The 14504-nt window shown below is 42.2% G+C and overlaps 1 protein-coding gene across 7 annotated transcripts in view; it reads right to left on the bottom strand.

The window, feature by feature from the left end:
* GLS (glutaminase) overlaps nucleotides 1-14504 on the bottom strand; it is a 368780-nt gene that overhangs the window by 328235 nt on the left and 26041 nt on the right. For all 7 annotated transcript variants that reach the window (XM_075180013.1, XM_075180012.1, XM_075180008.1 and 4 more), the window contains exon 2: nucleotides 11799-11928. In XM_075180013.1, coding sequence (XP_075036114.1) covers nucleotides 11799-11928 — 130 coding nt within the window. The remainder of the gene's footprint in view (nucleotides 1-11798; nucleotides 11929-14504) is intronic.

Raw genomic sequence — 14504 nt, 5'->3', positions numbered from 1 at the left:
ATCAGTTAAGAGGTGCCACCGTCTTCACCAAGATCGATCTCCGTGGAGCATACAACCTCATCTGCATCCGAGAGGGAGATGAGTGGAAGACGGCATTTAATACACACTCCGGCCACTACGAGTATCTGGTCATGCCGTTTGGCCTCAGTAATGCACCTGCTGTATTTCAAGACATGATTAATGAAGTTCTCTGTGAATTCCTTGACCACTTCGTGGTTGTCTATTTGGACGACATCCTTATATACTCTCAGTCGCTGTCCTTGCATCGGACTCATGTTAAGCAGGTTCTCCAAACACTTAGAGACCACCATCTCTTCACCAAGTTGGAGAAATGCGAATTTAAAGTACAGAAGGTGTCATTTTTGGGATACATCATCTCTCAGGCTGGCTTCTCCATGGACCCAACTAAAATCCAAGCCATTCTCGGCTGGGTACAACCCAACAACCTCAAGGCCGTGCAGAGGTTCTTGGGCTTCGCAAATTATTATAGAAGGTTCATCCACAGTTTTTCTGATATAGTGGCTCCTATAGTCGCCCTTACCCGGAAAGGGATGGATTCCACTAATTGGCCTCCTCAGGCAGTAACTGCATTTGAAGCCCTAAAAAGAGCGTTTGTATCTGCTCAAGTCCTTAGACATCCTAATCCCGATCTTCCTTTTGTATTAGAAGTGGATGCCTCCGATGCCGATGCTGGCGCTATCCTTTCTCAGAAGGATCCTCACACTCACCGTTTGCATTCATGTGCATACTTCTCTTGTAAGTTCTCTACTGCTGAAGCGAATTACGACGTGGGCAACCGAGAGCTATTAGCTATTAAGTGGGCCTTTGAGTAGTGGCGTCACTGGCTAGAAGGAGCGGTACATGTTGTCTCTGTAATTACGGACCACAAGAATCTACAGTACATCCAGTCGGCAAAACGGTTGAATCCCAGACAGGCCCGCTGGGCACTCTTCTTTACCCGCTTCAATTTCGTAATTACGTACAGACCTGGTTCTAAAAATGTCCGGGCAGATGCTCTGTTTAGGAGCTTTATGTCGCATCACGTTCCTGTTTCTGATCCTCTACCTATCATTCCTTCCTCTATAATTCATGCCGGACTAACTCAGGATTTAAGTGTGACGCTCCATAGATTCCAGAAGATAGCTCCTGCTAATACTCCAGGAATTCGTCTGTTTGTTCCAGTCCACTTGAGAAAAGCGGTCCTTTCTGAGGCACATGTCAACAAGACAGCCGGGCATCCCGGAATCCATAAAACATTGGAAATTCTTTCTCGTGCCGTGTGGTGGCCCTCATTATCTGCGGATGTCAGAGACTTTGTCCTCTCCTGTGAGACTTGTGCAAGGAGTAAGGTTCTCAGGAACTCTCCTTCAGGCCAGCTTGTTCCGTTGAACATTCCCTCAAAACTTATCAATGGATTTCATCGTTGATCTCCCATCCTCTGCAGGACATAATACCATATGGGTGGTTGTAGATCGTTTTAGTAAAATGTCCCATTTCATACCGCTAACCAGACTTCCCAGCACTAGAGATCTAGCGGTTCTCTTTGTCCAACATATATTTAGACTCCATGGTCTTCCTGTTGATATTGTCTCAGATCGTGGTTCTCAGTTTGTTGCGCAGTTCTGGAAGTCGTTCTGTACCATTCTTGGAATCAAAATCAGACTTTCATCTGCATACCACCCTCAATCTAATGGCCAAACGGAGAGGGTTAATCAGTCCCTGGAGCAGTTTCTACGATTATACACCACTGAACTCCACGACAACTGGTCCTCTTTGTTACCCTGGGCAGAGTTTGCGTACAACAATTCCTGTCACTCATCCACTCATACATCTCCGTTCTACTGTAATTTTGGTTTCCATCCCAGGTCCAATTCTTTATATTCGCTCAGGTCCGCAGGTATTCCAGAGATACGTCCTACAGCTTCAGATCTCAGAAGTATCTGGAAGAAAGTTCAGTGCGCTTTAAAACGAGCCTCATTTTTCTCTAAAAAAAATTCAGACCGCCACCGTACTACCTGCTCATTCAAAGTGGGCCAGAAAGTGTGGCTTTAGACACGGAATATTAGGCTTAGACAGCCTTGTAAGAAACTGGGGCCTAAATTCATTGGTCCGTTCCTGATCATCAAGCAGATTAATCCGGTAGCTTTCAGATTAAAGATCCCTGGTTCACTAAAGATCCCCAACACTTTTCACTGTTCTCTATTTAAGCCGGTGCTATACCCGAACCAATCTCAGCCTCCAAATTTGCATGTGAGAAATATGAATAAACCACCTAAATACATTATCCAGAGGATTCTCGACTCTAAAAAGGTGCAGGGTCAGGTGCACTTCCTAGTCCAGTGGAAGAATGGCGGATTAGAGTAGAGGTCCTGGGTCCTGCGAAGACGACTGCACGCTTCAAAGCATTTGAAGGAATTTTTTAAGAAATTCCCTGGGAAACCTGGATGTCGGGGTCCCTCGACCCCTCCTCAAGAGGGGGGGTACTGTCACGAGCCGCGGCGGTACTCACAGCCGCCGCGGCTCGCTTCCTGTCTGCCCCAGCGTCCCGGCCGTCACCATGACGACCGGTACGTCACTTCCCTTGCAACGCCGACCGTTGTCAAGACAACGGCCGGACGCCTCACAGTATAGCGCTGCGTCCCGGCAACAGGGGACAGCCGGGCTCATGCGTAAGGTTATGTAATAGCCTGGAGGCTATTTAGGTGTTGATTTATATAATTAACAGGGACCTGTGTGTGGTTACAGAGCTAGGCTCTGATTGGTTTAACCATGTACTTAAGGCAGTGAAGTCTGCAGCCTCACTGCTGGTTATAGCTTCTGTTCCAGTCTGCTGACCTGCATGTGCCTTGTTCCTGTGTCTTGGAAATTCTATTGACTACCCGTGTATGACCCCTTGCCTGGATTTGGACCCTGCCTGTGTTTCTCGTGACCCTGACCTCTGGCTTGTATACCGACCATCCAGTCTGCTCGTGACCCCTGACCCCGGCTTGTTTATCGAATCTGCTATCTGCTGCCTGCCCTTGACCTCTGCTTGGAATGCACTCCGCTTACCTGGGTTCTCCCCAGCCAGTACGCACTTCACGACCCTCTGTCAGTCTGCAGCCCAGTCTGTCCCCACCATCAGGGGCTCCAGTGAACACCTGATTGGCAGAGTAGACTCCGGGTTGTGTTGTGCTGGCTGGAGGGGTTCCTAACAGTTAGTAATTATTCTTCCAGTATTTATTAGTGTGTGCTACAATATTGAAAGCAATATATCCTCTAGAAGTCAGATTTTAACCTTCCTAACTTAATTAGAGCATTGGTACATATAATATTGGGCTCTTCAATATATTGTTGAAGCAGCGTCTCTCTATTTGTATAATACAGTAGTATATACATTCCTCAAAACCGCTCTCTCTCATAAACAGAGATTGAAACGGTGTTGCCATACACGGCTCTCTGTATCAGTAATGGTGGAGGGAGTGGATTGTTAACTGCCTGTTAAATCACTAATGCTTTGGGTGAGGGAACATTAATATAGTCTGAATTATAAAATAGTTATCGCGGTATCGGAATCCCAATCTGCAGTATTCATGAGGACTATTGTTAAAAATTAGATCTGACGCATATACAGCAAAACGCCAGAAGAATTACTGCATTATTAGTAACTAGAGATGCTCACTGACCCCCGTGTTTTGGTTTTGGTTCTGGATTAACGTCGTGTTTTGGTTTTGCCAAACCGCCATTGCGTGTTTTGGTCTAGTTTGGTTTTGTTTTGCCATTTTGTTTAAAAATCAATGTTTTTGGGCATAAAATAACCAAATTTAGTGCTCCATCTGTTTCTTGGATAAGCAATGTAAATGTACAGCTAATAAATTATCCAAAAAACAGTTTAATTCCTGGTAGGCCTTCATTAATTCTACACACAAACCAGATTGTCTTCCTCTCCATCTATGCATATTGGCAATGCAGCCATCGTCTTTGGATGTATATTACACCCTACACTTATAGTTAAATATGTAAAGAAATGGACAAAGGCAGTTTGGTTTCAGTCTCTCTAGGCCCCCCTCCACTTGTAGAAAATACTCAAAAATTCAGCCGTTATAGACAGTACAATATTAATTGAAATGGACAAAGGCAGTTTGGGTTCTGTCTCTATAGGCCCACTCCACTTGTAGAAAATACTCAAAAATGCAGCTGTTATAGACTGTACAATATTAATAAAAATAGACAAAGCCAGTTTGGGGTCAGTCCGTGAATGACACCCTACCATTAATGAGAAATTGCCCAAACAGCAGACGGTACGTGATATAGAAATGCCCCAAGTCCCTTTCCTCTTTGGGGGTAGATTGCACCCTACACTTAAATAGAAAGTTTTAAAAAGAAGTTATCGTCAACATCTTGAGCTTCATACTCACCCTCATCAGTGTGTATGTCATCATCACCAATTCATCGCGCTTGAATCCGCCATTAGAGAACAGTCAGTGCTTGGATGTATTTGATGGTAAAGGCCTTCCTCGTGGAAGATGTAGTTCATTTTTATAAACATCATTTTCTCCACATTTTTGGGAAGTAACCTTCTATGGCGATCACTGACTAAGTTCCGGCTCTGCTGAACACTCGTTCAGAGTACACACTTGAGGGTGGGCAGCTTAGGTATTGCAAAGCAAGTTTGTACATGGGTTTCCAAATGGCCTGCTTTTCTTCCCAGTAAGGAAAGGGACTGTCTCACATTTCCATATCATTTACCTCCTTTGCATGTTACTACTCGTATCGGATGGAGTTATGGGCAAGGTCACACATTTTTTGGAAAAATCCTTCAAACCAGCCCAGATGTTAAACTGTTCTGGTCTGCCCCCTGCGTCTTCCCTGCTTCTTTTTGGAAAATTGAATTTTTAACAAGCAGCAGCTGCTTGAGATACTGAAGGAGGACATGTCATCAAGCCAAGGCCCAGTTCAACTTGCTGAGCAATAGCTCCTTGAAAAAGTTCACATCTCGTTCATTTTGAAGCAAAGACTCAATGTAGGTCTTAAACCTTGGATCAAGCACAGTGGCCAAAATGTACTGATCCGAGTTCAAGATCTTAATAATTTGCTTCACAATGATCCTCGATTTAAGTACTTTATCTACAAGGCCAACATACTTTACGGAATTGCTTGCTTTCATCTCCTCCTTCAGTTTCTCAAGCTGCTTTTCCAATAGTCTAATTAAAGGAATGGCTTGGCTCAAACTAGCAGAATCTGCACTCACTTTACACGTCACAACTTCAAATGGTTTCAGCACCTTGCACAGCACTGAAAGGATTCCCCACTGTGCAAGAGTGAAATACATCCCCCCTCCTTTCCCAATGTCATGGCTTGTGCAATGCGCTTGGATGGCTTTGCGCTGTTCCTCCATCCTCTGAAGCATGTACAGGGTGGAATTCTACCTAGTTACCACCTCTTGCTTAAGTTGGTGGCAGGGCAAGTTAAACTGCTCTTGGAGCTGCTGCAATCTCCTACATGCTGTGGCAGAATGCCTGAAATTTTACAGGCCACCGAAAGCATCTCCTGCACCTCACAGTTATTTCGTAGGAAGCTCTGCACCACTAAGTTGATGGTGTGAGCAAAACAGGGAATGTGATGGAATTCACCCAGCTGTAATGCTGGCACTATATTGTTGGCGTTATCAGAAATGACATATCCTGGGGAGAGTCCAAGTGGTATAAGCCATGTATCAATCACATCTCTTAGTTTGCATAACAAATTGTCAGCTGTATGCCTGTTAGTGAAGCCAGTGATACAAAGAGTGGCCTGCCTGTGACAAATGTTACGTAGTGGTGTACATGCTGCTGCTGTTCCTGCTGGTGAAGGCGAATGACCAACCCAGTGGGCTGTCACAGTCATATAGTCTTTGGTTTGACCACTTCCACTTGTCCACATATCTGTGGTTAAGTGGACAGTGGGCAGAATGGCATTTTTCAGTGCACTCTCTACATTTGTACACACTTTTTGGTATAGTTGTGGAATAGCTTTATGGGAGAAATGGTGTCGCGATGGAATTCTGTAACGCGGACACAAAACCTCAATTAGCTGCGAAAAACCAGCTGCGTTTATTGTGGATATTGGATGCAGATCTAACACTAACATGGCAGCCATGGCGTCTGTGATTCGCTTGGCGACTGGGTGACTGCTGTCATATTTGCTTTCCCTAGCAAATGATTGTTTCACAGTTTATTGTTGAAATGTAGGACTGCTCTTTTTCTTGGCCTTCCTCTGGGCTGACGATTCACCCCCAGTAGCAGCAACAGCAGCAGCAGTGGGACTAACGCTTTCTTCAGAGGAATCAATTATAGTGCAGGAGTCATCCAGCCTTAATAAGTGGGATGCAGGGCTTACTCCGAGCGCTACTGAGGATATTGATGAGGATGGTGTGGTGGGTGTATTTTGTAGCCGTTGGAATGTACTAGCTGATGATGGAGTGCTTGTAATTTTTTTGGAAGAGCTTTCAGCTTTTCCCAACACTTTGCCATGAACTCTCGTTAAATGGCGTAACATAGACGAGGTTCCAAGATGGTTAAGGTCCCTCCCTCGACTGACTGTGGCTTGACATACACTACAAATGGCTATACAATTGTTGTCTGGATTTGGGTAGAAATAATTCCACACATAAGAAGTGGATGTTTGTTTGTTTTATGGCCAGGCATAACAATGGCCTTTTTCTTGTCACGTGCCAGAACTGCTGCCACTGGTGCCGGACTTACACAAACAACCTCATCCTCATCAACATCCTCATTAGCGCCCTCGTCGCCTACACAAATCTCCCCCTCATCCTCTTCTAATTCTAAAGTGGCATCCTCAATTTGTGTATCACCGGCTACACTCGGGCTGTTGTTCAGGCACACATCAGCAGAACTGCTGAAAGGGCCCTTCTTTATGGGTACACTAACAGAATGCTCACGATTAGACATACCACTGGTGGATGGACTCTCCACAGGGATTGTTGTCATTTCCGATTCAGAGCATACATTATCCTTTAATGCCTTACTGTTTTCTTGCAGCTCGGCTTTGACGCATAACAGCAGTTGTGCACCACTTTTAGACTCCAAATTACTTGGTCTTGCTTGGTCACGAGTGACCGTACAAGAAGAAGGCTCAGTAACATTTTTTGATCTGCCACTAATAGAGAAAGGTGAAGGCCTCCTTCTTTCTTTGCCACTGCGTGTGTAGAATGGCATATTGGCATTTTTGTTTTTTTTATCGGCAGTCAACTTTTCCTCAGTTACACTTCTTTTTCGCTTCAACGCGGTAAATTTTTTTGGGGTGTGTGTTTTTTTTTACCGGATTTAAAAAGACTATGTACTTTTACATCGCCTTTCCCAGATGACGTACTGGGAACACTACCATCAGGACTGGTGACAGAACCTGGTTGCTGATTCTGCTCATATGTGGACTGCTTTGAATCCATTTTAAATGAGCCCAAAGCACTTGAAGTGCCAAAAATTGTATTAGATAGATACTGCTGACAAATACGACTTTTTTTGACAGCCAGAAAAATTACTGTAAAACACTGGGGAATATTGGACACCGCAAATCACTTGTGGTGCAAAAATATTTTCGAAATACTGCTGACAAATATCACTTTTGACAGCCAGAAAAATTAGTCTAAAACACTGTAGAATATGGGAGACCCCAAAGCACTTGTAGTGCAAACAAATTGAAAAATAAGCCTCCTCTATCCTCCTGTCTTGCTGCTCTAACAATTGCAAATGGATTTTGATTTAATAATAATATAATTGAATAGATTCGAAATGAAAGAATAATAGAAAGAATAAGGTGTACAATTATTGCTCTGTCCCTGCGCTAATACAGCCTGTGACCTAACCCTGCTCTCTCCCTCTGTCAAATGGTGATGGATTCCTGTGGAGGCTGGTATTTATGCTTTTCAAATCTCGCGAGAACCGAGCTCAGAAATACGAATACGTCACGATGACGTTTTGCCTCGATTTCGATTACAAATGGGCGGGAGAGGTATTCGGATAGGTGAAATTCGGATGAATTTGGATCTCGGGGAACCAAGCTCGCCCATCTCTACTAGTAACTGTATACCAACAAAGATTTCCTGCTACACTGTGTATCTCCATATTATCCAGCATATCATTATTGCCTGTCTGAACAAAAAAAGAGAAAAAGAGACTCACTAAAAGAGGCACACCTCATCTGTATGATATAGAAGATCCCTATCAATAGTGATAATAAATGATAAAGGCTTACTCTCAAACACATATCACAGCCCTCAGTCTAAGAAGAGAATAATATACAGACACATAAAATGTATATTTTATTAGTATTAATTAGAATCATAAAAAGCAAAATATAAAACAATGTACAAAGAAGTGAATGGCTCAGGAGTGGACTATTACTTCCAAAATGTCAATAACTATAGGCACAATGCCTCTATCTAGGACTCACAAGGACAGGGCATAAAAAAACTTAAATAATAATTGCTCTTATGCATGTGGTAAGCGCTTAGATAGAATGTGGCAGAATTATTGCAAATGCAACAGTTGCTCTAAAGTATCAATTATGTACAACACTGAAAATGTTGCAACTTAGAACTTATAGCAGTGCAAATACATGATCTGCCAAATAGAACAACTAGTTATTTCATAGCAGAGGTCCATGATAGAACTATTATGATTAAATACAATAAGGCGCATGCCGCATATACACAAAAATAGATCATAGATCTGTCAAAATGTGTTGTAGAAGGTATACTACAGTCTTGTCATATGTTATAATGAATAAAATCCAGGATGTTAATTCATAAATGTTCCCGATAGTATGGCTAGAAAAGGGGTTAATTCTAAATCAATACTATGTCGGCATGTGCCGCAGATGAACATATCACTAATCCTTTAAAACATAAAGGGTGGACTGAGAATTACCCCACTGAGATTAATGCCTGTAAAGGTGCAACTAGGCAAGATTAATTCTGTTAGAATGGTATATGCATGCGAGATCCTATATATTACACTGCTGCTAATAAAGCAGCTTGATTAATGAGAGATCGTATTGCTGTTTAAAAGATCTTATTCTTTTCAACAGATTGTATATGACAGAATGTCATTTGAAAAGACTATATATATATATATATTGTACCTCAATTGGTAAAGTTAGAGGTTATTTCACACTTACAAATATAGTTGAAATAGAGTGATTAGTGAGGAACTCACATGTGCGGCATTGCTTAGGACCATAATTATAATTAGATTAACTATAAGAATTCATATGTAGTGATAGAATTTCACTTCAGCTAATGGCAGATCTGTATAGGTTAGATGCATCAGACAATATCAGGGCAACTAGACCGGTTTTAATAAAGAGTGTGTATTAGTATTAGTGACAATCCTTAACTGATTTACCGAATATTTCGCTACACATAAATAGAACAGTATTTCTATAGCTGAAAAGAGTATAAACTACTATAAATTTCGGATTGAATAAATCCTAATCTACAACTCCTGAGCTCGGCGCTTTGGAGACCTTATCACTACTTTTTACAATAAGTCTAAAGCAAGTTCTTGATAAAAGAGCGAGACCCATGGCTTTGACGAATTTTGCGTCAGCTGAGAGAAGCAAGTCATATGCTGTGGTCTGCTGCTCATCTGCACCTTTTCTTAAAGGTCACTGACAGATAAATTTCATCCTTTGTGAAATACAGTGTTGTGTGTTTTTGCTGTAGAGACTGAGACATACAGACATCTGTACAGACACCTGAGATATACATCTCTAATATCCCTCATTGGAAGTATATCAGTGAGAGAGTTGCTATTGCCTGCACATATTCTCTGGGAATTGTGGCTGCCACCACGTGCCTTGCCAACTTACCCACAGTTATAAACACCTCCATTATCTGGACCGCCATTGGCAACTTAACACGGTTGCATCTATAATAAATGTATAAACCCGGGTAACCAACTAATGTGCACCAACGTTAACAAACGTTAACAGTACTGTTTAAAGTGTTAAAGCATTTTGCCTAATTTGCCATACAAGTGTTGCATCTGGGAAGACGTCAGTGTGATGGGGTGTGTTTTGTTATCCTCTTGACTAAGGCTACTGTTAAAGTGATTGAAAGCATTTATTGTATTGTAACTGATTGTATTCATGCATTGTTTCATTGTATTTGTTTGTGGCTGCCACCCACCTCTTATTCTGTTCCTATCCACCATTACCTACCTCCCTTACCCTTTAATAAATATGTGGAGGTGGCTCTTAAAAAAACAGCTACAGTGGTTGGACAATGAATTAGGGATTTTTAAACTTTTGTGTTTTTTTAATTTTTGGACCTCAAAAATAGTGTATAGTAAATATGTTCTGATTTTGTCTATGATGTAAACATACAAGATAATAGTTTCATATAGGCAGCGTGTTACCATCTTGCTCCACTAGGTGGCAACACAACCTGGCTAAATCACCTTCCTGACACGAAAGCAGTCATAAAACTACACCCAGACAGGACAGACTGATCAACAAAATTGCAACAGAAAACAAAAAATGTCAAGAAAACGTGTGCTGATAATGTGGGAGGAAGCAGGAGCTAAAGTTTCTTTGAAAACTGTTTGGAGGCACCTTGCAGAGTTTGGGTTTAGAGCTTGTTGACCAGTCAAGAAATCGAAGCCGACACGTAAAATGAGTAAAAAATGCCTAGTATGGGCAAATAAATAAAATAAGTTTATATAAGGTACTAAATAGGTGTATTTGCCATTATTTTATCAACATTTTACGATAAACTAAAAAAATTCCTAATTCATTGTCCAACCAATGTAGTTTGTGTGCGCGCATAACGTGCAGTTTAAGTCAATTTACCATAGGGGTACACAAGTTTTAACATTTAAAACACAAATACTCACCCAAAAAATAAATAAGCACAAATAAAATATACATAAACTAAAGCAAAAACACACTCAGAGCCCATCCCCTGGTGCGGCATTATATTGCCCCATATATTGCCCACTCTCTGAAGGCCCAGCTTGGATTTTTATCTACCGATATTACTTATCTTGATCCAGGCTCTATTTAAATTCTTGCAATGACCATCAGCAGGACAAGAATTGTTTTGTCTTAACTAAACTTCATCAGGAGCAGTCAGATACCTATTACTTCCATCAAGTCTGCAACAAGCTAAGGGAACCTCTCACCTGTGACTTAACCTGTCCCCAATAGTCCAAAAGGAGAAAGTGAGGATCACATGAATTGAAAATATTCAGAAACCAGAAAGTGCTGTTTACACAAAGATCATCATCATATATTCACATCAGTCCCATCCTCATTGGAGCTTTCAGTCTAAAATCCCTAACACAAAATATACACTAGGGTCAATTTGATATCAGCTAATTAACCTACAAGTATTTTTTTGGAGTATGGGAGGAAACCGGAGCACCTGGAAAAAACCCACGCAAACACATGAGAATATTCAAACTCTGCAAAAATAAGGTCATGGCCGGTAATCGAATTCATGACCCCAGTTCTGAGAGGCAGAAGTGCTGAGAGACAGAAGTGCTAACCAATATGCTGCCCCATAGATGTATTGAATGTTCTGTAACTAATATTTGTTTCACTAACTACATAAAAGACAAATTTCATGGTACACTGGTAAAAAAATAGGTTTAAATCCTTATTCACCTGCTTTAAAGTGTTAGTTTAGTTTGCTTACTTTACGAGTTTCAATAGTTTGTGCAGCACAGTATTGGAAAAATTAAGGGAAGTAATACATCAAGCCAAGCAAGCACAAAGGCGAACCATATAGTTGTTAAGAGATGTAAGGAAGACATTACCTTTCCACCAGATAATTTTTTGGCGCTTTCAAAGAGTTCATCAATGTGTGAAGTAAAAGACATAAAATCTGGAATGACAAATTTTCTTCGGAAAGCTTGAGTGAGCAGCACAATGTTGCTTTGAACACACCTATGAACATAGAAACATTTTTAAGAAATACAGCATTTATACAGAGTCTATAAGTACTCACTGAAGTCTGGATTTCACATGACAATAAATCAAAATGCTTTTCAAAAGAGATGACAAAAATGTACTAGCTTTTCCCATGCAGGGCTAAGAATAAGCTATGTAATATTGTTTGATTGTAGCACAAAAGTACACACACATTTTCCAAAGCATCTATGTTTTGGCCCAAAATAGAGTGCTTTTGGTGCTTTAGAAAGGATCACCAAGTATAAAATACACATAAGCTTATATAGAAGAGATTAAAAAAAAACAAAACCTATATAGTTTGGGTTTCTCCCCGCCCCCCCCCCCCCCCCTTTAATGCTTTTTTTGTTTCACAGCTTTTAAATTGAAGAGGTTAAAGGAAGATAAAAAGAACAGACAGGGCATTATTAACAGGAATAAAAAACACATTCACAATGTTCAAGTACATTTAAAGTGGAGGTAATTTATAGTATTTCATACTTGCCAAATTTTTAGTTTTTGAAGTTGGGGTGTGAGGAAGGCAGGGGTGGGGGAAGGGGGGGTGTCAAGGTGAATTACGTCATTTTGGTCCCATCTGTACGTCACAAAAGCGTCTTTTTTTGGGGGGGTGGCAAAATGACGAGGTTCACAGTGCGGGAAAATAAACCTGGTCTCCCTGGAGTCAGGGAGACTTACCCAGAATTTGGAGAGTGGGCAAGTAAGTATTATTCAAAAATATAAAAGGAAAATATGAAAGGAGTTGTAACTAAATGTATAAGAACTGTGTCTTGCAAGGTGCATTTTTAGTATGTGTAGGTTTGTGTAAACATGTGACAGGCAAGATGTACTCTGTATGTATAGGGCAGATCTTTGAGAAATAAATAAGACTACAGCAATTTGTGTATGAGAACATTTTTATAAGCTGTGCAAAAAAATATAGTGTAGAACATTGCAAAATGGTTATCTTTACCAAACACCCAGAATATTACCAAATTTCAATACACAGCATTGAGGCAATTAACACTGAATCATTCCCAAGTTTTATTCTCCTCCAGCAATCCTTTAATCCTATACACAATGTATATCCACTCAAATTACACTCCAATTCCTGCGAACTTGCTATTCCTTCACCAAAGCTCTCTAACAAGATGGTAGGAACAGGGCAGGATTTACCGCTAGGCAACCTAGGCACCTGCCTAGGGCCTAGCGGCTCTCTGGGGGCCCAGATGGGGGGGACAAAACAGGAAAAAAAATAATCGGCCCCTCCCCCGACTCGCGAACCCGGGGGAGGGGCCAAATCGGGTGAGGGGCTGGTGATATAGCTAGAAGGCAGAAGCTGTAGTGGCACTGTAACTGTAGGCACCTCAATATGACATCACAGGGTCATGTGGTCACAGCGGTCACATGGTACAGGAGCTCCATCACTTCTTTCGGTTCCTGTAAAAAAAAAAGGTAAGAAGTGTGTGTGTGTGTGTGTGTGTGTGTGTGTGTGTGTTTGTGTGTCTGCAGGGCACAAGGGGGGCATGTATGATGGAAGATGCAGGGCACAGGGGGCATGTGGGATGGAAGATGCTCTGGCACAGGGGGCATGTGTGAAGGAAGATGCTCTGGCACAGGGGGCGCATGTGTGATGGAAGATGCTCTGGCACAGGGGGCGCATGTGTGATGGAAGATGCAGGGCACAGGGGGCGCATGTGTGATGGAAGATGCAGGGCACAGGGGGCGCATGTGTGATGGAAGATGCAGGGCACAGGGGGCACATGTGTGATGGAAGATGCAGGGCACAGGGGTCGCATGTGTGATGGAAGATGCAGGGCACAGGGGGCGCATGTGTGATGGAAGCTGCAAGGCACAGGGGGCATGTGTGATGGAAGCTGCAGGGCACAGGGGGCATGTGTGATGGAAGCTGCAGGGCACAGGGGGCATGTGTGATGGAAGCTGCAGGGCACAGGGGGCATGTGTGGCTAAAGGTGCTGGGCAGAGAGGGGGCATGTGTGGCTAAAGGTGCTGGGCAGAGAGGGGGCATGTGTGGCTAAAGGTGCTGGGCAGAGAGGGGGCATGTGTGAAGGTGCTGGGCAGAGGGGGGGCATGTGAGTTATAAGTCTGTTCCCCACACGGCCCATCCGCAGCCAACAATACCCTTACACTCACCAGCTTTTCTTTGATATTCCCCATGACACTTGCTCATTATCTATTCCCTCACATGACCCGCTGCCTCAATCCTGACACCTCTCTTACATCAAAATGAAAAAAGAGGCACCCTTTATATTAATATAATATGTGTGTTTGAGGAGCCAATGTATGTATATTATGTGTGTGTGTGTATGAGGGGCTGTTTGAGGGAGGGAAATAGGTTTATTTTTTAAATGGTAACACTATTAATTTAATGTTGGAGCTGGTTGGAGGGAAATAGGTCTATTTATTAAATGTTTTGCTATTAATTTAATGTTTTGGTTGGAAGGAGGTCTACTTATAAAATGTGGGTGCTATATTGATTTAACACTGGGGCTGGCTGTAGTTTACTAAATTTTGTGTACCCATTTTTTTTTCCAAATAAGGCCTCCAACATTCCAGGA

The sequence above is a fragment of the Mixophyes fleayi genome, chromosome 7, assembly GCF_038048845.1.
Source record: "Mixophyes fleayi isolate aMixFle1 chromosome 7, aMixFle1.hap1, whole genome shotgun sequence".
Lineage (NCBI taxonomy): Eukaryota > Metazoa > Chordata > Amphibia > Anura > Limnodynastidae > Mixophyes > Mixophyes fleayi.
The sequence above is the reverse complement of the archived record's forward strand: the minus strand, read 5'-3'. Positions and strand labels throughout refer to the sequence as shown.